This window comes from Anabas testudineus, chromosome 9 (assembly GCF_900324465.2).
Source record: "Anabas testudineus chromosome 9, fAnaTes1.2, whole genome shotgun sequence".
NCBI lineage: Eukaryota > Metazoa > Chordata > Actinopteri > Anabantiformes > Anabantidae > Anabas > Anabas testudineus.
In genome coordinates, this window is record NC_046618.1 from 21,811,480 (window position 1) to 21,838,416 (window position 26,937).

The 26,937-nt window shown below is 41.3% G+C and overlaps 1 protein-coding gene across 3 annotated transcripts in view; it reads right to left on the reverse strand.

Moving 5' to 3' along the window:
* Nucleotides 1-25,036, reverse strand: part of slc4a4a (solute carrier family 4 member 4a) — a 38,673-nt gene extending 13,637 nt beyond the window's left edge. Inside the window, exons 1-10 of one of the 3 annotated variants that reach the window (XM_026343404.1) lie at nt 24,854-25,036; nt 24,165-24,262; nt 20,025-20,098; nt 16,656-16,829; nt 9,454-9,589; nt 8,154-8,314; nt 6,874-7,026; nt 4,455-4,531; nt 583-740; nt 35-122 (exon numbers count right to left, since the gene is read on the reverse strand). In XM_026343404.1, coding sequence (XP_026199189.1) covers nt 35-122; nt 583-740; nt 4,455-4,531; nt 6,874-7,026; nt 8,154-8,314; nt 9,454-9,589; nt 16,656-16,829; nt 20,025-20,098; nt 24,165-24,181 — 1,038 coding nt within the window. In that variant the 5' untranslated portion in view covers nt 24,182-24,262; nt 24,854-25,036. Of the gene's footprint in view, nt 1-34; nt 123-582; nt 741-4,454; nt 4,532-6,846; nt 7,027-8,153; nt 8,315-9,453; nt 9,590-16,655; nt 16,830-20,024; nt 20,099-24,164; nt 24,263-24,853 lie in introns of those variants that run through there. The other 2 variants (XM_026343403.1, XM_026343405.1) reach the window with 2 other exon arrangements.
* Between the last annotated feature and the right edge of the window lie 1,901 nt (nt 25,037-26,937).

A 26,937-nucleotide genomic window follows, 5' to 3' on the forward strand; every position in this document is an offset into this window, starting at 1 on the left:
GACTTGTTGACTTGTGTGTTTATGGCGGTCTAACCTCATCAGACATCAGAGTGGCGATCGCTCTGCCAATCTCGTGGTACGATTTGGCTTTGCCTTTGGGTCCAAGCAAGATGAATAAAAATCTGCAAATAGAACAAAATTGTTGTTATTATGAAGCCATTATATTGAATTCTGAGTGAAAGAAAGCAGTAACTCCTTCCTCCGGACGTTTAGATTTCTGGTGTGGTGACATTTAAGTTAAGGTTCACTCAGACAGGACGTATTAATTACAGCCTCCTGCTCTATGGACACTCGCTCCAAGCACAAGTTGTCTGTTGTGACTTCAGGCTGCTTTACACAGAGTACCTCACTAGAAACGTCTTTTAAAATGTCTTTAAATGAGCTATGCAATTCATTTTACATTTATGAAGAACATACTCAGTGTCAGTGGTAGATTTAACTCTACTGTAAAGTTTGAGCCTTTAAATTTCTTCAGTTTATTGGGTTTCTTTATGTAAGGCAGCCCGTAGACACGTACAACTGTCCACATAAAAAGTCTCTGATCTTCTTCTCTTAATTCTAACTCCCATGAATCTCAGCCACCTTGTGGGAACGGGAACCTCCGTTAAGGCTCCCAGCATCACAGCTTGCTGCAGACGAACAAATGCGACAAACGGCGCGTCCAGGAAGTCCACCTCGCCCACCAGCACATTGGAGGCCTCAGCGTCTCTCGGCAACTTCTTCATGAACTTGTTCTTGAGCTGAAAGTACAAAACACAACGAGCAGGCGGGGACATTAAATGTTACGCTCCTCAGGACAGCGTGCACTGAATCAAATAACTTATCCAACAACCAGTGTCAGCTTAAATACCAAACCAGGAGGCTCCCGTGGTATCATGGTAGGTGTCATGGTGATGGTGGAATAAATGAAGATGGATGTCAGACACCCGCTGAGCTCCAAAGGTTCAGCATTATCCTACAGTACATTTGTATCGCTAAATAACTGTCAGCCAGAACAACTGAAGTAAAGAGCAGGTTTGAATTACAGCTTTCTGATATCACAGAGATCAAAATTAAAGGAACATACCAATGTTTTTACTGGTTTTAGTCTCCAACCTAATGCATCTTAATGGAGTGCTCTAACACGTTGTAATCCTTTGGTTTCTCTTTCTGCAGATGGAGGTTTACAGATTTAGATTTCACTTTTGTGTTGGAAGATTTAGCTAATTCATGTAGAAGAAGTTTGTGTAATGGCTGTTTTCACTTCCATGAGTATGTGGCTCAAAGATTGCTCGTTATTCCTATTATCAGACTAAGAAAACAGAAGCACGTGGGCATTTTCACTGTGTTAATGAGCAACAAAACTGCACTGAATTGATCTGTACAAACAAAACCTTAACCCAGAGTCAACAAACCAGGTGAGGTTCAAAGACGGGTTCCATTATTACAAATCTGTTGATAAAAAGAAAAACAAACACACCTCGCCCCACTGTCACACACTTTCAGTCGCCATGATCACATTTACAGCGTAAGACGTTGCTATGATAAAAAAAAAGTGGTCTGTTTGTGAACAGAAACAATAAATACATAAAAATATTAAAGATAACATTACATAGATAAAATTATCATGAGAGCTAACGTGTTATACATTAACTTCACAACTGTAAAGAGCAGGCGGGAAACGTTTACTGAGACACAGCCGGTGACAATCACAAGACCTCTGTGTTCTGCATGATCGCTTGAGAAAAGTTTGTTTAAACCTCCAGAAAATTTGAAACGACCTTCTCGTCAAACGCAGCTTCAAATTCAGCACGTTTCAGTTCAGTTTTGTGAACTGATAAATTTATGGTTTGGGTTTTATTAAAGTCTGATCATTTCGTTCCAATTTATGAGACCAAGTATCATAAAAGTTTAAAAATTAATCCTTCACCACCCGATCCCTGCAACCTACAGTCCAGTCACCACTTCAGTCACTTCTCAGAAAGCAGCAGCCTTAAAAATTTAATTAAATCTCGAGCTGTAAATTCAATCTCTAAAAATGTTTGAAAAGTATTTTAAACATGACTTTCTACAACAAAAGTTGACATTCACATCTATAAAGTCAGCATCAGTCACGTATAAAGTCAGACTCTGCAAACATATAAGATGCAATAATACCTGAGGACAACTGTGTCTCTTTTCATCCCTGCCGAGTTCGATTTTCACTGCTATAGCAGATTCAAGGAAAATCTATTATGTTTTTCATCCCTGTTGTAAAGTTATGTGGAGTCCTGCTTTTAAAAAAAATAGGCATGGTGCTTATAAAAACATGTTTTCAGATGCCGAATGCTGTAAAAGATGATTCGAAATGTGACTTTAAAGCTTTGTCAGGGTTTTAACAGGATTAACTAACAAACAACACAAGACCGAGGCTGTTGGTAAACAACACATTTCATCCTGTGAAAACTGACTAAATACAGGGTGAATCCAGAGTAATGGAGTCTCACTGAGTCTCAAATAACGTGAACTGATCATTTAAATGTTAAAAAGTAAAGAAATGCCCCCGTTTTCTCATCCTCTTTCGTATCTACAGACTAAGCATGGCCAGAAAAACAAATCAAAACGAAGCCAAGCGATCTGCCTATCACTGTTCATAATACCCGCCATGCTCGGGTCAGGCACTGGCAGGATCGCTGCCATCAACCTCTGAGAACTGAAATCCCATAAACCTGTGACCTTCTCCTGGCGAGATCCAAACAGATCCAATCAGAGGCTGTTGAGCCTTCTTGGCTTGGGGTTTGTCTGTAAATGATTGAGTCTAGAGGTAAGTGCACACCCTGACCTGTGTCCAACCACTCCTAATCCGCACCACACTGGCCTTGAAAACCATATATACCTGAATCAGCTCCTGTCCCAACTGATTCTGAACTGGCACGAAGCACAAATTCTCTTACGAATATATTAGAGATGAAATTGTCTTTTCTCTAGGGGCTTTACTTTTGTTTGACATTACCCTTTGTTCTGTTTATGTGTTTTAGTGAATCATGGGTCTTTGAGACAAAAGGAAATCTCAAATATATCAAAACTGGATGTGATGTACATCTGTTCTTTTGTCATTTGGACTAATCTGCCCTTTAAAGCTGCAGTTTGTAACACAGAACTTACAGTACCTCACTGTTAAAGCCTCCTACCACAGACTTAGCGTTCACTTCTAAAGGTTTCTAACAATCCTGCTCCAGTCTCCAGTGAATCTTTCTGCCTCTCTGGACCTCATCACTGACACACTAGACGTGGAGTCAGTGTGGAAAAAAGATCCCCGTGTGCCGGCCCACACATTCTCCTGATTGGTATTAACAGGTTGAGGAAAAGCTTTCGTTCAGGACACATGCTTCCTGTCCAGTTGTCTCTTTCTTCTCTCTGTGTCCTAGGGGAGGACTTATAAGGTCGATCTGACCTACTTATCTTCTCCCAGAGGCCTGGTCTGGAATAACAGAGGCTGCTGTGAACTGGTGCTAGTCTAACTACTCGACTGCAGAGAGACGCGTCAATCCAGAAAGGAAAATGTTAATTAATATTCTTCTGCATATGGCGTACTGTTTAAAAGCAGGACCGATAGGACAGCCTGAGTGATACAACACCAGAGGCCATGATGAAAGGTGGTTCGTAAAGACTGTGAGGTCACAAAAGTCACTGATATTTTAACTGGGTGTATCATAAATCTGTAGTGGAAGTGGACTGGAGGACAACAGGTATGTGTTTAAGTAAATCATTAATCATCTTCACGCTTTGCTTTTTTTTTTTTATATTGTTGGTCTAGTCATCCTGACTGTAGTCTAATGAAAATCACCACACTGAACATCAAAGGAAAGTGACTGATGACGCCGTTTAAAATATGTAAATATAAATGTAAAAATCTACTATAGAGAAAATCATCTGTGTTCCGAACGAGCGGCCGCCGTCTGCTTTGACAGGAAGCTACGCTGCATGTCACAAATCCAGACGGCACTCGCTTCAGTCAAGTGCAAGACAGTTGTTCATTCCAAGTGCCGCAGGCCGTTAAATGATTGACACACCTTTACTGCCCTTTTCTGCACATGACTGGACCAATGCTCCACTTAACTTTTGGTTTTCAGTGTGGGAAAACATAACAGATGTGCTGAAATGACACATTTCTTCAAAATCTTTCACATTTTTGGTCATTTTGCATCTGTAACACGTAAATATTGCCGTAAATAGTTGTTTATAAACCAAATCTCATCTGGAATGGGTTTAAACAGCTTAAATTAGATAGAACTGGGCGATTTTCAGTGGCAAACAGTGATGATCCTCAATCTTCCACATACAGTGTACTCTCTTGCAGAAAGAAAATACATGACGCCTGTTTTGTCATGCATTTTCCAGTAAAATAAAACAGAAACCCATCTACAATTATACATCATTTACTCCAAACACTGGAGCAAAAACTGATGACAACATCAGGTTTCCACTCGTCTCACCTGATCTTTCTCCGGTTTGTCAGAAATGTCGTTCAGGCTGCTGGAGGTCAGGTTCCTGTGAGTCGTGGTGGGACTATCTGTTAAAATACAGGGACACTGAACAGTTACACCAGCTTCGCCTCCACATGGATGTGGTCTCATAAGAACAGACTGGAAAAGAGGATGGCAGAGACATTGAGAATAGACAGTGGCCCAGGCTGTTTGATTTCCATGCAGCGTGGAAAAGAGTAACGGAGAAAGCAGCATTCATGCAAACAGCATAAAGAAATTTAATTTTACATATGGGACAGATTCTCACTTAGGGCTTGTTCACAATTTATATTGTGTCCATGCTTGATAATTGTCTTAGCTTATCACAGTCCTGCATTAAGTGCTTCCTGCATCTGAAGCAGGTGAACACCAGACTGTGACTGATGCTCTGCTGACTTTTGGTTTCAGTCAACCTCAGCGTCGGAGGTTTGACAGCAGAACGGGAACTTACGTCTGTTCTGGAGCTGTCAAAGACACAGTAAGAGGTAACCAGAGAGTGATGCCACTGCCTTTCATACATCTGCCATCCTAACAGTACAGGTAATAACATGTTTGTCAGTGTGATGCAGTCAATATAAATAGACCTCGATTAATATTTTGGTCCAAGAAAGTTTAAAAGTAAGACACAGGAGAGGTGTTATGACTATTTCTAACTGCAGCTCACAATTGAAATCTCCCAGTTCTGATTGTTTTCACTCACCTGTGACACAAATCTAATTGTTTTCTTTACACTAAATTGTAAAAAGCTACAGAGTCACATTTTCCAAATCTCCCTGAAGGCCACATCATCTATATGCTACAGAGTGAGAAATTAAAAATCATTCACTTAACAAAAATATAATGTTGGTACTTTAAAATAATGAAATGAAATAAACATAAATAGACTGGGCAGTCCAAATTTAGTGCATCTGTTTGTGTGTTTCATGGCCACGAGGGGAAAGTGATTAAACCAGAACTGGTCTGCAGTGTGACTGGGTCCAGGGAACTTACTAAGCCAGTCCATGCTGGTACTCCTCTGGTTCTGCAAGTCCTCCATTGAGACACGACTTGACAGGCAAGTCACAGAGTTCTCAAGAGGACTACGAGCTTTTAGTAGCAGCAGCAGGTTATCAAGCCCAATCCGGAGATGAAGGAAGGAAGGAGGCAAACGAGCGGGAAACAAAGGCAGCAGAGAGAAATGACAGGACAGTTGATAGACAGATTCAATGAGGCGAAGCAAGAGATTAGTTAAGAGAACAAGATCAAGTGGCTGTTATAAGATCTGTAAAGGCTGAACTTGATTTAAGTGGGTTTGTACAAGCTGTGCAGAAACAGTGTCATATGAAAAAAGGAGACCATGGGCCTTTGGACAGAAGCACTTGGTTCAAAGTGTATTTTAATATACCAGATGCACTTTATCCCTATAAAGTTGAAATCAATTACTGATTAAAGGCGAACACTTGATCTCTGCACTGTGATGTTGATAAGAGGCTCCGTCCTTTATGAGCAAAAACTCTAATTAATCCTGTGACAGAAGGATCCCGACCAGAGGGAGCATTTCCTTTGATAGTCATAAATCTGATGGCAGGTAATAAATAACTTCACTTTCCAAAGACCCATGACTGGTAACAGATGCATTTCAATGTCAATACAGTGAAACATGTCCTCTAGTTACTGGGTGTTACAACGAGAGCACCCGTACGCATGTTGTTGTTGGACTGGTGTGTGCCACGCTGCTCACTTTCCTTGATAAAAACATGCATCTTCAAATTCACACATGTTGACCCATCCCTGAAGTTCTCCATTACACCTATACTAGAGATCAGTTAGCTCAGTTTAATGATTTCCCTCAGCCTTGGACTTTCCTCATAAAACCCTGGGACACAGCACTTCAGTTTTGAAACTTACAACTTATCTCCAGCAGCTCTTACACTTCTAACCTCTACTCAAGCTTGTGACCTACGGTTAGTTTAGCAGCGTTATTAAGGTGACTACATGAGACGTGTGTTATGAATTAGCAAAAAAGCATAAAAACCTTCATTAGTTGCAGGGAACTAATATTAAAACTGCATTTCTTTTACTACACTTTTAAAATACAGTACCAGGACCAAAATACTGTGACTACTGCTAGTGACTTACATCAGTTTAGTGCCACATTTGCAGGTTCATGCAGAGGAGGGCAGTAGTGTGTTATCTCACTGTTCCAGCCCGTGCTGCCCTTAAAACTTACTTTACACCTCAGTTGAGGTGACGAAACATTAAACCCAGCAATGCAGGTGTGTAAAGCTACATTTATTCTGAGGTAGAACAGTGGGTTTTATTTTTTTAAATCAATAAATAGAAAAAAAAACAAGAGACTGCACCAAACTGGCATCAGTATTACCGTTTTCCGGGTTGGAAAACAGCCTACTTGCACTGGAGACCGTCTTGCCGATGTCAGCCAGAGAGCGCAGGTTGGACTTCTTGGTCTGGTGGCGATGTTTCCGCAGCAGCGTGTACATCACCTTGTCCTTCAGGTCTGCTTTGAGCTGGCCGATCTCTATCTGGTTGTCAGCGATCAGCTCTGAGGGTGAAGAAGTTAAAACAGGTCAAACTACTGAATATTTTAATATTAATTCATTAAATCGATTAATGTAAAAGCTTGTTCTATAACCGAGTTGTCTGATCAAACATTAGAAACCCAACAGAATATGAAATGGAGAAAAGCCAGAGGCCACGATGTCAAGAGACCATAACAAAGTATGTAAAAGTTTGACTTTAGACCATAGTGGCTGTTGATTTATTTTCTATAAAGTGAGGTGGCATCAGTTCGTTAGTTAACTTCTTAGACCTAAGTAGCCAAAATGTTCTGAGGAGCATTAATACTCAGTAAATAAATAAATAGAAATGTTTCCATGCAGGACTTCAGCCAACTGCCTTTATTTACTAACAGCTTCAAAATAAATAACCAAATCAGCATACTTGACCATGAACTCTATTAGTGGCTCTCAGTCGGTGATGCTCCTGTATGCGACTCTCTATGTGGAATCATGAAATGCCTCAATCACAAGGTCCAGCCTATTTTTAAAAAGAAGGTCAGAAGCCTGAATGCTGACAGATAGCAGCCTCGGGGAGTTTCTCCTCTTGTGGAGAGTTAGTGCTGTTAATGGCCCATCAGTCAAGTTGGCTGGACTCGAAGTAAGAGGCCCAGCTCCCGCTTGGCCTGCAGAGTCCATGCAGCACACGCAATTACTTCACATTAATCACCGCAAGTGGTAACTCTTCCTCCTGCTCCCTCATGCAGACAATAACCTTGGTACAAGATAGGAAAGCATGCACACATAATCATCTCCGAGGAATGTGAGAGGCTTGGCTGCCCTCAAATTAGGAAGTTTGGTTGTTTTTTTATGTGGATGTTTAACTACTACTTGAGCCATTCAGAGTTTTAATATCAAGTATAAAGCGCAGCCTGGACCTCAACTCTGACCTTTTGCTGCTCTGACAAGAAAAGAAAAACTTCAGAGTCTTGTGCGTGATGTGCATCGATTCATAATGCTGCACGCAAAACTGCAAACCAGCTCTGTGCATACTGTACTGTACATCAGAGCAGGAATCAACCTGGCAGATGGCGTTCTTGTATCAGAGGCCGGAAAATAGTTCATTGGGATATTTGTGGGATTCGTATATTTAAGTGACCTGGAGACGACTTACCAACAACCTGAGGCAGAGTGGAAGCTTCCATGTCCAGCATGATGGTGCCCTTCTCTATGCACGTCCGCAGTTCAAAAAGGCTATGCAAGGACAGCGTCGCTACGTGAGGTTTACTCCACCGTTCACCACCTTTCTCCACCTTTTCCTCAAACTTGATCCACCTGGAGGAAAGAGAGAGAGAGAGAGAATCAACTGTGAACTCAAACAGTAATCATAAACGTGCAAATCAGCACAGAATGAATTGAGGACGTCTAAATAAATAATACGGCACTAGAAAATGTAAATTAATTGAAACAAGTAATGCATTTTGAAATGTAAATGCACTTGTACGTCAACTCTTTGTGTATTTCCCATGCACTCAGTAGATTTGTACATATTAAGTTTTATGACTGATATGATGATGGGTGTTCTTTATTTTATTTTGGCCAAGATGATTTGTTCTTAAATCCAGAAGCAGAGTTATCATTCCCTCTTTATTCTCCCTCCCTCAGAGTGAGGAGAATGAGAGGCACAACTTGTACTGAGCAGCTGATTCTCTAACCGAGCTTTTTCTGGCCAGTTTGGCTGCTAAAGTTGCACTTGGCGTACGGCCAGTGTGACCCAGCACTTGTGAGATCTTTTATTCATTTTGAGCCCCTCAGAGTTCATGGTGAGACATTATCGCTCCAGTCATTTGTAAAATAATAACATTTAAATACACGGGACTGATTCTTTTCACCTGTATAATCATTTAAAACTTTTAATATGAGTAAAGATTAAAGTCCTCGAAACCTTTTTCCACTGTATGCTAATTTTATCTACCAATCTAATTTCATTAATCTATCTGGGAAAGGTTGAAAACTATCTGTAAATAGGAGCAGAAATAAAAGGGGGATGAATCTTAAAGAACGACCACTTTAATTCTACCCTCAGTGTATCAGCGTACTTTTAAAGTACACTGAAAGACTCTGACAGCAGAGTTCTTCAGTGGTGATCTGAAAATCATTCAGCAAACAGTGAACCAAACTGTAACTTCTATCTGCAGTACAATTGGTCAGAGGTTAGGATAGCAAATCAACTCATTTAGAGGCTCAAACAGCAGCCCAGGGAGCCAGTTTCCCCCTGAGAGAGCTTCACTCATCCAACACTAATGATGTATAAACAATCATCCCATCTTCATCCCACTAGTGGGCCACACAGCAGAAACCTGTGAATCCCTTTGTGCTCTCCAAATGGACTGAACCTAACAAACTCCTCAATGTTAGAAGATGACCACTCATGGAGAAAGTGTTTTTTGAACATTCGAGATTGACCTCCTTACCTGGCCGTCTCCTTCCACTCCATCTCCTGTCCGTCCACCGACAGCAGCTCATCCAGCTCAGTGAAGAGTTGTGGAGGCGCGGGGCCGTCATCTTCCTCCCCGAGGATGAAACGAATCCTCTCGGCTGCCGGAGAGACTGTGGAAAGAGGAAAAATACTGCGATTCATAGGCTGGCAGTGGTGCCCGTTGGGCAAGGGTTTAGGCACCAGCTTCCCCTCCTCAGCTGGACTCTTCCCATTGACCTCAGGAGGAGGTGGAGGTGGTGGGATTTTCACCATGACCTCCTCTCCTTTCTCCTCACTGTCCTCTTCCTTTTCCTCCTTCTCCTCTTGGTTATTGTTATTGTTGGACATCTTTAAAAATGCAGTAACCCACTTTACTCTTCAAATCAGCTGACCCAGGGTTTGCTCCTCAAATAGCAGCCGGCAAGCGACACAGGCTCACTCCAGTCCCAGAGCAGCAGCTAGACCCTCATTAAAGACTGGAAGGAAGGGGTGGAAGTGACAGCTGCTCTCAGCTGCCTGCTCCAGCACTTTGTGAACCCAGGAGGGAGCTGATGGGGCTTAGGGGTCCCCTCAGTGACGGTGTCCCCACAGCTAGCCCCTTCTCCCTCTCTGCCTCCCCCCTTTACTGTTCAAACAGGCCTTTGCCATTGGCCCCAGAGCCTTGGCAAGCTACCCTGGAGGCCCTCATTAACAATTAGGAAATGGTTCACAAACTGCTCTATTCTCTAGCAGAGGCTTGGCTTTCCGTCCCCATTTGAATATTTAGCGAGCAACGCAAAAGGATTTCAACAGGGCCGATAATTAAATGATACTTTTCATCACTGTGCAAACATGTTGCAAATGGTCAACACCATCGCAGCTTGTTCCAACAAGAGGAAACAATATGTGGACTCTAAATGAGAGCCCTTAAATAATCACTCCCCACTTCATGAAGGCAAGCCCATGCATGTAGAAATGTTTCACAAACCTCATTCTCATGAAAAAACGTGCACATAGAGAAGGCCAGTCCATCAAAGCTCCAATTTATTAATGGTGAAGAGCACATCGATGAAACAATGGCACTTCATCTTAAGGACTCAAACTGCTGCTGTGTAAATGCTTCAAACTGCTGTGTGCAGCTGCTACATGAATATTAAATTAGTAATGCATAGAATAACACTTTTTACTGCACTTTCGACTGTTTACAATTGTTTCCAGCAGTCTGCATGCGCAAAATCAGAGCACTGGAACTGGCATAATTACACAGAAGAAACCCAGTAAATTTATGTTATGGATCACCTGTGTGTTTCCTGCATGACATCAAAAGGCAGTATCTGCTTTGAAAAGGTCACCGTCACCGTCACTCATGCTGTGTCATGAGTCCGAACGATGCTGCAGAACAAAAAGCCGCTACTAGGGGTGACGTACTTGCACAGCCTTGGAAGAGGGAATCGTGAGGTCCCCGAATTCGATAACACGTCCTGTAAAGCTGGATGAAACCGCTATCAACTGCCCATGTGCAGACTTTATGCTAATAAACCAACGTGTCTGGAGTAGCAATTACAAGAAAATCTAAGCGGTACTCTTCTGTCCGTGAGCCTTTGTGAAGACCTGTTTGGGTTCTAGGGAACATTTTGTCCATTCCTCGTTTCAATGAAGAGGTCATGAAGTGCTGGTTAAGCTCGGGGTTAAGGAAATGTGAATGTGTCTGTAGGTGATGATAACAAAGCTGCCTGATCTGATTACATAACAGCTTCCTAACACTGTGGCACCAGAGAGGTGACTACAGATAATGAATATACTTAGATTTGATTGTTTTTACTCAAACTGTTATTTCCTGCAGCACAGATGAATGAATATAACCCAAGCAAAGCCACAGTAAGAGTTGAGTCTTTAACCAGACATTTTTCTTTTCAAGGTGCAATTTAAACCTTTACATACACGTCGCTTAAGACGATATCAACACACCGAGTCATTCATTGATTTAGTCAACAGTGAGTGGTCAAACAGCAAACGAGGTTTCACCTTATTGCAGCACAATAACAGCAGCAGCAGGTACGAGCCAGACGAGCAGCTGGAAGATTACTAGTTGGGGGCTAAACTGTCTGCTGCCCCACACTCACACTCACACTCACACTCACACTCACACACACACACACACTCTCTACACTACAAGCTGCAACTAGCTTAAGTCAGTGCCACCTGTTTAATAACACCTTAGGCGGAATAATTAACATGTACCCTCACGTTCAGCTGACTCTCATATATAGAGAGATTTACACTGATTACAGTAAACACTTACAACAAGCTTTAAATATCTATATGTCCAAAACGACATGCAAACAATAGCGAGCAGCACTAAGTGTGAGAGGAAGACTTAGGTGTACACCTACTGCGGTGTCGTTTAAATGTGAATAACAACGCCGCTAATAATGGAAGAAAACAGCAGATGATGACAGCTGCAGCAAACTATTATTTTTATTGTTAAATAATTTGTAATCAATCTAGTGCCAGGTGTTAGAAATCATATAATAGACAAATCAGACATAATGAATCAATTCACAAAAACCCAATAAGTAAGGCGTGAAGACACTTTAGCCAAAGGTTCCTATTATCCTGAGATTAAACCTATCACCACGTACAAACTACAGCCTTGTTATTCCAATTCTGCTCATCACTAACAGTCTTCAAGACTTGACTTCATCTTGCATCCACTAAATATGATGCTGCCTATCCATGCTACCCGATTAAAACCCGAGCCGATAACAAGCACAGTCTCGGTGTGAATGCAATGCTGTCCCACTCGAGCAGTTGCTAAGAGAAAGGTGGGAGCGTGGGTGAGGAGCGCTGGGGAGGGGTGAGGCTCAGTGCAGAGAGTGAAAGCAAAGAGGAGTGAGAGCAAGCACGAAAAGGAGGGATAGAAATGAAAATCCCATCGTTCAAACACAATTTCAAAGCTCTGTGTGCTCTAGCCAAGAGCCATGGACATACAAAGACTACTTTGTCCCAGCAGCAGAGGCTCATGGGATAGGGGATGGAGGAAGAATGCCCACTGCCCTGCAGAAAGCTTAGTGTGACTGCTGCTAATGTCTGTTCAGTCCCACTCTTGACATGCATCCTACACAAATACCTTCCAACTCCACTGAGCTTTTTGAAAAGCTACATAGGATCTAATATCACGCTCACCGTTTATGTACGTGGATCGATAATTTAACTCTGCCTCACCTCATTCAAAGAAACGAGAAGATCAGAGAGTACGGGAGTTGTTTTCCATGCCAAAAGTCTGACATTCAGTATGCAGGGCAGCTAGCGCACAGGCAGCAAACGGGGACGGGGCTGAATGCAGTGACACCCTGAGGGTGATCCATTGAGAGCGCAGTATTTCATCAAGCTCTGGTATTTTGTTGTGATAGCTGAGGTGAGGAGGTTCTGATGAGAATGTAACAAATACCATCTGAGGGGAAAGAATCTGAAATGAAGTGCCGTCTGCAGGTGCACTGAAGGTGCAGGTACATTTACAGCCGAGTGCTGTTTACGCTTCCACAAAGCAACAAGACACAGCAGGGTCACGCTGAAGTTTGAGTCTAAGTTTGTCCACAAAAGGACTTAATGCCCCTCTTTGTCCCGGGAGGTTCAGCAACAGTGCCGCTATTTTTGACTCATTTAACCCTCTGGCAATAAGAGTGAACCCACTGAGGTCTTAATTCATGTCATTCATCTTCCCACTTTTGTAATTTGTATACTCATATGACCACTTTACACAATAACACAAAAGACAGAACAGAGGAGGTCATGTAGCTCTTTAAGAACCAAAAAGAAAGTATAAACACACAAGACACATTGAAAAATAGAGGGCAGAGGTAAACACGAACCTGATCTGCATTCATGGATCTTATTTCTAGAGCTAAATCCAGAGTTTAAAAGCTGTAATTTCAAAAGCACAGTCACCTTTACATAAGAGACGTGCTGGTGACAAATGTTGTAGTAGATCCCTAATGTACACAGGTGCCTGACCATTTAGTGCTCTGAGAAAACTACAAGTATCAAAAGATCAGGATCTGTGTTACCCAGCCAAGAGCTTGATATGTTTTGCTAGGACAAATAGGACAATAATCTTGAAAACAAGGTTTTCAGCACCAGTAAAATACCCGATTAAGCAAATAACTGTTGGTTGCAGCCCTAGATCAAAGCACCAACCCTGCAAATAATGATAACCCACTCTACCTCCAAAGCCACAACTGAGCACTTTGTATTGTAAAGACACAGGTTAATGGACTATAGTCTCACAAGGGATGTCAATTAAAACTTAGGATAGCCACATCTCTAACCACTGCCTTGCAACAAGAACAGCAATGGTCCCAACATAGAGACCTGGGAGATACCTGACCTCACAATCAGTAAAACACCTATTTGAAGTTATTCATTAAGTAGTTTAAGGAATGTAATAATAATTATAGCAGAACAGGTAGATTTTACTAGTTGTAGATTAAAACATACATATATACTGTAGGTCTCTGCTGATTAAAGAAATAAATAGATGAACTTTGTGTCAGGTCATTTGCCTCGAGACACTTTCTCTTATGGAAGACTGGTTTAGTTTTGCTGTTAAATTGCTTTATTGCCTTTGATAGAGATCGGGAACCTTCACAGACACTTTGATAGTGATCTGTGAACCAGATCTGTACCATATCTTCATTTACAACGTTCTTCTATTACAGAAACAATAGAAACAGTGTTGAGACTAAGAGAACGTAATAAAGGAAACAAAATCAAAGCGTTCCTGAACTGAAGTAGCTATAGCATAAAATCTTAATGCAAGGGCAATTTTATCTAACTCGTCCAGAATAATGTATAATATTGCCATATTTGTGTATAAAACCCCTAAAATGTTCCATCCTGGTTGCTGAAAGCAGAAAATAAAGCTACTGTAGATGATTTCCTGTACATGCAGACTCAAAAGAACAGAGACTGTTATTGTGAAGGTTTGATATTTGAGCTACTTCGAGTGTCGAGCAATGAAGATGAACTGTCCAGAAAGACGCAAACTCAAACAAACAGCATGGCATTTCAAACATTTCACTGATCTGTCCAATCAATATCCAGAAAGATCATACGAACAGAACGAATATAAAACTGAAGATGTGTTCACAAACAAGTGCATATACAGCAGTCATGGCTTACTCTCAATGACTTTAGAAAATTAAACCCATTTGTATAGGAACCAAGTTTCTAAGTAATCTTTGTAATCCACTTTGAATGAACGTTTGATCCCGGTCGGAAAAGGAAAGAAAAAAAAAAAAAAACATGCTCATCAAAATGAGCACGGGTCAAAGGACTCAGTGGACACACATGTAACCAGGAGGACGTACTCTCCATCCCTGCAGCGCCCATCTGACCAAACAAGAGGATTTAAGTCCAGACAACAGACATGGGCCTTCCCCTGGGGCTGGACATGTTTCCCTGAGAAAGTAGCACCGGGGAGGGCAGGGAATGACAGTAGGACATTAGGTTCTGTATACTGCATGCCCGGCCAGATGCCTGCAGAGCCGGCCTTTAGTCATACAAACATTTCTTAAAGGCTTGAGTCAAAAATAGGAAAAGATTCAACAAACATTATATTGTAACACAAATAACTTTTGCCGGCCACAGTGTCTTGAGGCGTTACAGTGCTTTTACATACTCTCACTAATATCATTTAGTCTTAACACACTTTAGTTACATTAGCACTGAACTATGAAGTAATCAAAATAACTATAACAGCAACAGTGAACTTAATGGTTCTGTTTACATACAATACAGCAAATGAACCATTGACTGTACTGTACAACAGAAACACTTGCACTTTGTGTTTTGCCCGTTTCCTGCGCAGATCGTGAACGGTTTAAATGCATGAAAGATTTTATACTTCTCACGAAGTGTGTTTGCAAAGTGAACTATGAATATTTAATTATAAAAAAGTCTAAATTCACAATAAACATCTTTAGCATCACTCAGATTAGTTGACAAAAATATTTATATGCACAAAGACACTGTATTGAAGACGTCTATTACCTATATTCTTTATTCCCATCTCTCTTTTCTATATTGATATAGTGGCTTTTAAATGATTCCCAATATGGGGATTGACACTAATAACATAAGATACAACAGCAGTGAGACAAATAGCAATTAAAAACTTAAATAATGTGCTGTGGCACCAATTACACTGCTCCTCTGCTACCGGTTCCTATTAGCCAGCAATATCACACAAAAAGATCATTTCAGATGATCCAGTAGCTCAACACTTCTGATTGTGATCACCCAACACGGACAAACATCTATAAATCACCGTTTCTGCTAAATGTGCAGAATCACAGTCAGCACCAGCAACCAGATGGGCTGGTGCCTGTAATCTATTCTCTGATTGGATTTGTGTCCTGAAGAAAATCCTCCCCCATCAAGTGATGTGGACACATTATAATATTCAGTTCTGGTGTATTTTGGTCCTCTTGTCACATCATGTGCAGGCGAGTATGTGTAACATTACATCATTCTCTAGAAATGACAGTGGCCTGCCTCATTATTGGATTTGACAGAGAGCAAGAACATTTTAAGCCTCATTCCCAGAGGACTAGTGTTACACATGGAGCTCATGTAATCAGAGAATTACCCCCCATCCTCGGTTTGTCTCCCAAATTATCAGAAGTTGATGAGACAGTGTCTGGCACCATAGACCGCTACACATTTTATCAATAACACTCACAGATCTTCAGTTTTGCATTGATTCAAACTTCAACATGACAGGTGGGCTTACACATGAACTCATCCCATCATCCAATATGACCTCTCTCTCCTCCTGGTTGAAGCTCTTTATCTGAGCATCTGCACATCTCAGCAGCTGCGCCTGAGGGCACATCACACTCAGAAGAAGCCCAAGCCAACCAACAACATCAGCACCAACGTGTACACATACTAACACACCCGCACAGTACTGAGAATCACTCCATGTACAGTATATGAGCAGCCATTACTTGCAATGAGAATTCACCCTGCTCTGTCGAAACAGGCCCGTCAGTCAGCAGGACACGAACAGTTATTTCTAGCTACTAAGTGGACTCAGCAACTTTGTTGAGGTCACTGGGAGCGACAGAAGCTTTTTTCTCTAGAAAAGAGAGCAGCTTTCAGCGAAGACAGACAGGAGCCTTAATCTGTCTTGACGTGAAGTCCATCAGAACTTACTGAGAGGTTTGAGGATGCTGTTGCTGGCCTCATCGTTGTTTTCTGTGTCCGACTTGTCAGAGGTGTTCTCCATCAACTTCTCCTTTCTGTCCTTGTGGCCGGTTCTCCGACGGTGACGTCTCCGACGTCGATAGCTCTTGGGCACACGGACACCAATGTATATGGTGTGGTGACCTGCAACAAACAAAATAAATATGTTTCTGTGCGTCTGATTCCAATTTATGAGGCACATCAAGTGTTGAGTCTATAAGTATAATGAATACTTTATTGATCCAAGTATATCCAATATTATTGCTCATTTGTGAGCAGAATGTTCCTTCTTAATACCATAGATTTGCTTCTTCGTCGTGTTTTGTTACTATAAAAAGCAACTTTCAGAGTAAACATCAAAAGTCGTCCTGAAACAATAGGCTATATGTGATCCGTTTCAAACGCTGCCTTTTGGAGGAGGTCGGGTAACGCTGAGCCAAGCACTGCTTATGCTCCAGCTAGGAAGCGTCTGAACCCCTCAGCACAACAATGATCTCTCTTAAAGCACAACAGCGTTCATTATTCACTTGTACTACAATGGTTTGCTTTTTTTTTTTTAGGGGTTCATCTAAATTCACTGACACCGAGAGTTCAGCAAACCAACCAAATCCTGAACATCAGACGTGTGAGTGGATCCTGTAAGTCTGAGGGTTCCTCCCGTCTGTTTTGGTAACTTTCCACCTCGCTCCTAAAACACTTGCAAATGAGAAAGCAAAAGCAGCGACAAAGACAAATGTACTCTGCAGAAACACAGAACCAGCATCACCCACACCGGAGCTGCTGCATCACAGGCTTTAGGTTCAACAAAGAGCAGCTGTGCTATGTTTTATGTGATAACATCGAACACTGGATCAATCGCACACGGCTAACGGCGTCGTCTGATACTACATTTAGAAAAAAGAGAAGAATTCATCTACTCTAGGAAGTAAAACTCAGACTTGATGTGAGTTCACACAATCATAAGTTAAAGCTACCTGTGAATACTGTCCTCCCTACAGGCTGTTTATCTGCTAACGTGATCTATTTTTTAAGTCAGCTTTGATATCTGAATAATAGTGTTTATTGCACCAGCATTCTCAACAGCATGACAACCAGAGAACCATGTGCTTCTTGTAGCTGTCGATAGATCAGCCCCAGCTTGTACCAACTCTCCGAATACCTGAGAGGAGGTACTTGGTATTTGTCAAATGATCGGTCCTTGAAAAACAACAATTTCTTCTTAATCACCGAAAATAAAGATTCCAACAGGTAATTACATTTGTATTAAAACAAAATAATGATCATCTTTGTTTTGCTTCTGACTTTATAGGTTATTTTGTGCAGTAATTGTGCAGCATCATAATCATGTTATTTTTTCCTTAAAAAAGACTTTTAAACTATTATTATAGATTAAAAAGACTTGTTTGCAGGAAAAGACCACATTTTCTTTACTCTCACCACCTAGAGGAGCCTATGAGGAGTGAGGAACTACCTTTACACTTCAGGTAAGTGTTAAAATAAAATAAAATAAAAAATAAAAATAAGGCCACCATTTAAAAATCAAATGTATTTAATACATGAGAGCCGGGCTCCATGGTAGATAAATAAGCTAATAAAGGTCATCTCACCTCCTCCATCATTGGCAGGACTACATTTTGAGCAATACAACTAAGACTTTCTATAATATAAATAGCTTTACAGAAAGGTTCAGTCTTTTGTCTTCGTGCTGGTTTATTAAGAAACATTAGAGTCGACAAAAGAAGCAAAATCAGATTCTCCGAGCAACAAGCGAGCATCACAACAAGACCCAGAAGCAGATGGCTGCAGTGCAACAATAAGAGAGAACATGAGACATGGACGGACAGAAAGACGGACAGAGCACAGTGCCATTAGGGCTGATAGATGACCAATAAACCAGAGCGTGAAGACGTTTGCACAGGCTGAACAGCAGCATGAAAAGAGGGGAGAGAATGAGAGGTGAGTGATGGAGAAGAAGAAATAAAAACAGCCCCGCAAAGGAGCTGGAAAGGAAGATTTGCACTTTGCCAGAGCAGCTTTGTGAAACGACTTCCTCTTCTTTTGGGTTGTTGGAACCGAGAACTTCTTTTGGAGCTGCCCATAAACACACACTGAATGAAATGAAATCCTTGTGTTTGCTGGGAGGTTTGTTAAGCCCGCTAGATTTCTGAGGAGAGGCAACGCCACCGCCAGTCTCCCCAGTAACCGCACTGTTTGGACCTGCCCAGACCAGTAGGGAGGATGGCACCGTGCCACGCGGCACTGCAAGCATGCTAATTCTGAACAGTCCCAAAAATATATAGTTGGATTAGTGAGATGTTGACAGATGGAAAAAGATTCTTCTCCAAAGAATATGAACATGAACTGCTTTCACGTTAAGTTACGCCAGACGTTAGGCGTCAGAGAGCCTGTTCAACACGTGTTATAAGATATTAATTAGCATTCAAATAGGATTTGGTTTGGTCTCTCATGATGAGTCAGGTCACAAAATGGGACTCGAGTAGTCTAACACGGTTTTTACCTTAGTGATGCAGGCAGAGCTGGAGCGAAAACAAACTAATTAGCATTGGATAAAGATCATTTGACCATCGGACCGTCACCACCTCATTTCTTTTTGTTCTTTTTAATCAGTTAGTTAATCTGTGTCTAAGCAAAGAGCGGGGAGCACAGTGAGTAGAGACTGAAGCCAGCAGACAACAGCTGAGACACCGGAAGTCAGAGACACTGAAGCGGGGTTCAAGTCGAGGTGACACCTGAAGAAACGATGGACCACTACCATGCAAACACTTCTTCCATTCAATTCATTGAATACAACTAAGTTACCTGAAGGACTGTCAACAGCTGTCAACAGCTGCTATTCGAGCCTCACAGGTGACTTCACTCTTCGAGACCAGAACCAAGAAACCTGTGATGCAGCATGAAGACCAACCAACAGAGAGAGGGCAGTGCTCCACATAGAAACATTTCCATGCTGCATTTTGCATTTCTGCACACGAGAAGTTTGCAGAAACTGTTGTCCTGGAGTTCTTTGAGGAGATTAGTGAGGTGCTGTAAACACAGGATCACATGCTCCCATGTTCTACATCTTTCACGTGCCAGCCGCACAGTGTCCATGCAGGAAGTGTCTCTAAAAAGGCTAAATGACGGCCTTCCTGTTTCTCAATGAGCTTTATACACTTGGTTTAAAAAACATTATCTAGAAGAACCGAATGTTTTTGAAAAAATAATCTAAAATCTGTAAAAATAATATTTCATAAATAAGCCGAACCTGTGTGAAATCTTCAAAAAGCACCATGTTTAAAGGCTTTTAACATCAAATTGTACAAAGGCAGGTCAACTTACCCTCGACCTCTTCTTCATCACATTTGTGCTTGAGTAAGGACGCCCCCCGGTCCAGCACCGCCTCATCCTCCATCCTGTAGTAGTAAAAGAGGAAGAAGGACTGCTCACACTTTTCCTCCAGTGACAATGTGGAGCCATAGCTCTTTGGCTCGTTCACCTGCAGTAAGTGGGGACTGGGGCTCAGTCTGGTGCTGCTGGTGGCGCTCATCTCCACCCATTAAAGACCCAAGTCCACTACCTCGAAACTAATCTTCAGTGAGTAGACTACCCTCGGGTGTGAAAATGTGTTTCGTTCTCGAGGAGTACGAAGTGAGCAAACGACAGGCACGACGTAATGGAGTTAATCTGGCAGAGGGGGATGAGGGACGGGACAGGAAGTCTGCTAATTAACGGTGATGATGAGTGAGTAGGGATGCGACTGACTGAGACTTGAACTCGATCTGGATCTGACGCCGTCTCCAACTGATCTATGAGACACTAAATCAAAGTGCTGTATTATATTACTGAAGAAAAAAAAAGTATCTGTCTAATCAATTAAGAAATTACACACCCACACACCCAAAGCCTCTCCATCTGGTCTGTAATGCCTCCCACCCCCGCCTTTTCCCCACCCTCCACCTAAGAAACAAGTGGGGCATCACATGTCTGTCTACTCATCCGCCCTTACAGGATTACTCCGGCTTTGCTTAAGTGACAACAACACACACAAGCCCGACGCGTCAGAGCCTACACTGCTCTCGAGGGCGACTCCACACATTCATGCTCACTTCACCTCGAGGAGGCCGTGGCGTTATCAACAGATGGTTAAAGATGGTTCCTTGACTTAGTGGGGGTGGTAGCAGTGTATTGTCAGTGAGTGAGACACAGAAAAATAGAAAATAAACTGCTATTTTCAATCAAATCTTTTAAATAAACTATAAATGCAGTGTGAAGTTATTCCAGAGGAGTTTTACCCTTAATGGGAACGAATTAGTTTCTTTATTAAAACAGTGTCGACAATGACTAAATGCAAATTAGACAGAGAAGAGTTTTCATTTTATTATATATATATATATATATATATATATATATATATATTATTAGCTACAGTGATGGGAGAAGGTGGTTAAAGTGTGACGACGGCACTAGATTTACATTTTTAAGACTTGTCCTCTAACAGATTTTTTTCCATTTAACTGTAATTTATGCTGTGGATATATATTTAACTTAATTTAATTTCAGAAACTTACTTCATTCTAGGTTAATCTACTGTACCGGACAGCGTGTGACGAGATATCCTGGACACAAGAGGTTCAGAGGTCAAAGGTCAGCTACAAAACAATATTCTTCCAGCTGGCTGGGACTCAGTGTCTTACCCTGACGTGTCAGCGTGAGGAGAGTGAGCAGCAGACTCTCTGTTCTCTGCATCGTGCTGCATCACAATAAACAGATTCTCTCAATCTGTGTTTCTCAGAAAACACTATGCAGTAAAAATTATGTTTAATGAAGAGCGCAAATCTTTAAAATCCAAACTATGACATCAGTGTTTCATGTTTTTCAGGACACTTGCCGACCGTCTGGGCCTCAGTATCAGCTCTGTGAGCAGGTGCAGGTTTATGGTACAATATCCACTAATATATCTCAGTAATTGGGTTCAATGCTCAAAGATGAACAAAAACATGATGCAGCTGACTGATTCATGTGTAAGTGTGTCTGCCCCGGCTGAACGTAAAGAGCTTTAAAACAACACCATGACTCAGCCACAGCCAATTAAAAGCAGAGGACTTTTATCTCTGCACTTCAACACTTTTCCTACTTCCTTCATTGCCACCTATGGAACGATCGTGGACATAACAGGCACAACTCCACTCAGCGTGCACAAGTTCAGTGCAGAACCACAGCGTAACAGGGAGGAGGACAACAACATGATATGATATGAAAGTAAAAGTACACATCTAGTCAAGTGACTGATTTTTATATTATTGTACTTTATAATTAGATTAATCTTGTTCCTGTTTGTTGTTGTGTTTTGTCTTTTTCTACTTAAATTGATGACGTCCTACATTTCACAGAATGCACCAATGAGACTATTTTCCAACTTCCATTTACCTAAATATAAGATAGATTTAAAAACTGTGTGCACAATTTCCTGAACTCACCGTTTAATTAACTAAACGTCGGGAGCGATTTCTGTATTCCTGGTTCTTACATGCAAACAAAAGTGATAAGCTTTGACTTTCAGGGTTATGTTGTAATCAACAAAAGCGGTCAGTTAGTATTATGTATAAGTACAACGTGAAACAAAAGCTACCACATGTGATTCATTCATTCACTGATTACTCATGTTTTAATAAGCTTAATATGATGATTAATAGCACTAACACAAAGGCAGACGCTTAAACAATAAGACTAGAAACCTGTGACTGTGTCTTAAAACACATTTGCTATAGTTTTTTTAACAATAGTTTACAGTAAAATATCACTGAACCACATCCACTGGGATTAATTCTCTTTTGTCAGATCGCACACATAGGGGTAGGTGACGAACCGAGGACCAGCCTGCCGTCAATCACGCCAGTGGAAAATAACTGCAAGACGAATCTGTCTCTAGGGAAAAGTGGATATTATTTGAAGAAGGTACGAAGTGTTGATGCGTCCAAGTTTCCTGCTTGTGAGACACAAATGAACAGCTGTGCAAAGCAACAGCTCCAAAACGCTGAGGAGCTGATTGATTGTGTGACGGGATTTTTCACAGACTTAAACTCCTGTGAAGTGTTTTTACGTCTGTGTTCGTGAACTTCATGTACCACGTAACTATAATCAGGTTGAGTGAGTGGAACCATAATAATGATAACCATAATCAGCCCAATGAGAAGACAACTCGTCTCCTACTATCTTTACTGGGACTTGCTTGTAACCTGCCTTTGGCTATTAAACTGTTTTATAGCTGCACTGGAACAGTCTCATCTCTACGTAATGCTGACCGATAGATAAAACACCAAACAACCTTATTACACGCTGCACAAGACGGAGTAACCACTTGACAGGCCGTCACTGCACAGATAACATATCAGCTTCTGCGTCCTTGCAGCTGTCTGCAAGTAGCCTACACTCAATATCCGTTTAAAAGAAGAGGCGGCGTTGTTCTCTGCACCCGCGCTGATGCACTTATTGACTGCGTCTAAACTATTAAAACATCAAAACAGCCTGATGGCATCCAGATTGTGTTTGGGTGCAGACGTCATGTATCTAGTTTACTCTTGAAATCAAATTAGCAGAGGTCAGAGTTCCTTTGAGGTCAAAGGGAAAAGGTTCTGGTGCACTGGTCGTGGTTTTCTGGGTACTTGTGGGGGAAATTCCGTTTACTAACTTACTTTAATCGTGCAAACCTTTCTACTGCTCACTAAGCAGAAGCTCTGGTTAAACTGGAATTTATAACCCTGAACTGGTGGTAACTTAGATCTTGGGGTTATCAGCAATACTGAGATACCCAACAGACCCATCAACTTCAACAACAAAGCAGACAAATGAGCAGACTACACAGGATCCAGGTGAATGAATACATTCAAACTGTTCTTCTGGCTTCCTGACGGTTTAAAGATGAATAAATCAATCAGATTTAGTTTAGATTTCTTTACTTTTAGGAGTCACGGTATCATTAAATGCTTCTAAGTGACGCTGTTCAGCATCACAGAAACAGAGACTGTATGTTTTTGGGGATCACATACGTTTAGTCACATTGGTTTTGGAGGTATGTTCTTCTCCAACTCATTACATGGCTGTTCTTGTCTTGGCGGTAACGTGTCCAATCTCAGGGGTTTGTTAACGCAGGCCCGTGCAGTTCGCTTACTCACTCAACACAGAAGCTCCCATTTAGATACAGATATAATGATTTCGTTTTTCAGAGAACCTGAAAGGTCACCCACAGCCATCCCAGCTGCAGCTCTGAGCCACAGCTCACGTTTTCACTTCTTTGTGAGTCAGAGCGTGTCCTGACACTCGTCTGCTTTTTCACTGATACACTTGATACTGAAGTGCACATGATCTTTAAGAGCACGCTGCTGTTTCTGGTTGTGCCTCATTATATTATATTATTCAATTAAGGTCAAGTAGCTCTGCATAGTAAAGACGACTCCTCTAAAGCTGCTTCAAGTCACTTACTTCTTGGTGCCACTCATCTCTTCAGGTTGCCTGTGACGGATCTCTGTACTGAATGTGCCGAGCAGAGCAGATCACTGGAGCGGCTGCTGATGTTTGACCTGACAAAGTAACACAAGGGGTCAGTTCTCTGGACTCAGTGAGTCTTTCACAATTAAAAGGAAGGTCCATTACAGGGAGATTCAGAGGGATACAGTCACAGTAAGACTTGTTATGCTCTTGTTTCTGCTTCAAAAATATAAAATGCAATGACATGAAAACAAAGGAACACTTGAACATAAAAATCTGTCAGTTTAAACCTCAGCAGAACATTTTCTCACTTTATATGATGCAGCTGCTGGGGCACCACAACTCTAATGGTAAACAGCAGAGGAGTTTGACACTGCGCAGTAAATCAGCAGTCTATGGATTAGAAATGGTCCAAAGAACGGACTGGCCAAAAACAAACCACGCTCCAGCTGCGCATTTACGCACCAGCCACGCTTTAATGTTGCTTTAATGCTGTAGTGAATCATGAAGTGTTCAGATCCCGCAGATAGAAACACTGGAAACGCGTTTAAAAGACACAAAACGCACGAAACGGTCTCTGAAGTGTTGGAAAATCAGCTCAAGTGTTGAATTATAGACGGGACGCCTCCTCACATGCACACAAGGCCTCACGAGATAAGTCGTTAGGTTGTACGGATACTCACCCTGTACTTTTGATCTTTGGCTCTGTGCGTGTGTCGCTCCTGCTGTCAGCCCTGTAGTGGCGTGAAAGTTAAGAAGTGCGTTTCCAGTGCTCGGTGAAGTTTGTGCGTGTCATCGTGCGGCGGCTGCGCTCAGCGCGCTGCCGCCTCTCTGTGCAGGACCATCCTTCAGTCAACGCCACTCCTCCGGTGGGAGGTCAAACTGCTGCACGATCCTCTCTGCACCAGGCTCAGACTGATCATGACTCAACTCATCATGAAGTCGAGGATCTGAAAACAGAAAAAATATGAATAATAAAATAAAATAAAATAGTTCAAATCGATCCTGAATCATATTAGGCTGAAGACTCACATGATAACATAAATGAATTCATATAAATAGACTAAAAGTCATTAGAAAGAGTCTTTTTAAACGTGTTAAATGCTTAAATATTACTCATTTGTGGAACCACGTGTCCTGCACCAGTAATAATAGATTGTTTTATATAATTTGGTCATAAAAACATCCGTGAAACTCCACTAAATACAGTTTTTCTTTATTTTGTTTCTAGTGATAAATTACACAGATAAAGTGTGAATGTAGATTTTCCTGTGAGACACTGAGATTGTTTATTTATTGCAGCTGTGAATCTGTGTGGTTTGAATCCACAGCGCCATCTGTCGGAGACAACGCGACACTTCCAGTCAGAGTCCTGTAGCACAACATAATCATATTTATTTTTGTTAGTAGACATCACTCAAACCTGTTTTTCATGTTTGTCTTTACAGCATGTAAAATAAAAAGCTAACAGAAAGTCTATTTCTGTTCATTTTCAATGCATTTAAATGTCTTTATCACACGTTCCACAGTTTTAAATCCCAATTGTTGTGCTGAAATATGTTATTATAGCTGCTTTATTTTGTAAACTAAAAAAAAAAAAGTTGCACCAACTAGTAGTAAATCCAGTAAATCCACTAGTTTAACACACTAATGTTTGTTTCATGAGGTACCTTCATCTTCCACACGTATCTTCCCTGTTTATTTCTTTGCAAAGAAGATGATTGCCGAGAACAGTTAAACATTTACTTTCCTAGTAGAGAGAAAATCCCCTTCTACCTGATGATCCTCTCTCTCCTTTTTGTCATCATGACTTGACATTAATAAATTAATGTTTTGCTTTATCCATGTCCAAGCAACATGAGAAATGTAAATCAAGACACTGTAGAAGTGTGTCGTCGTTAATATAGTCGAAACATATCATTTGTAAATATGATATGTTTATAGGATCGTTGTGAACACGGACGTAGTTCAATGCAGAAATATGTTTAGATTGACCTAGGTTGATTCTTTTAGCTCAGGTTTTTCCTCCATCACCAAAAACAGCATCTTTCTTTCTTCTAACCCAAACGTTTCACTTTCTCCAACATCCAGTGGCTCATTTTGGTTTGTGTGTTAATAAACTTCACTGCAGATTGTAATTTAAAGCTAAGAAACTTAGAGATTAAACGACTGCTGTCTTATACATTTACCTTCGCCTCCTCCACAAGTTGAAATTTGTTCTCAAAACAATATTTAATGTTTTTATCCATAACACATAATATTGTCCAGTCTAACAGCAGGAAGACACACATCTGAGACAAGCTGGTCGGTATCATCCCACATGAAAAATCAACACACGTGCTGTTTTACACACTTACAACACAAAGCGTGTCAGCATTTTCATGTTTCCCCCCCGAGAGATGACAAGTTTTGTTTGTAGAAAACACGCAGCAAAGTTGAAAGACACAGGAAGACAGAATAATAAATAGACAAGCTACGTCTTCACCTCACAATTCCTGCAGCTTTAGCTCACATGAAACTTCAAACACATATTTGAGTTGATTTTCCCTTTGAAGGAGGCTCTGAGCGGCTCCTCTACAGTGTGTGAGTATCTGATGCTGTTGTCTATCCACAAGGTTTTATTTTCTGCAAGCTCATGCCTTTGATGTGAAATTGTTCCAGGAAATGTAGATCCACCTCTTCCCTTTCTCTGAAATCCTTCCAACCGCTCGATGTCATTAAATCAGGAGGATTACAAAAACACATAAAGATTTGAGTATCAAGCAGC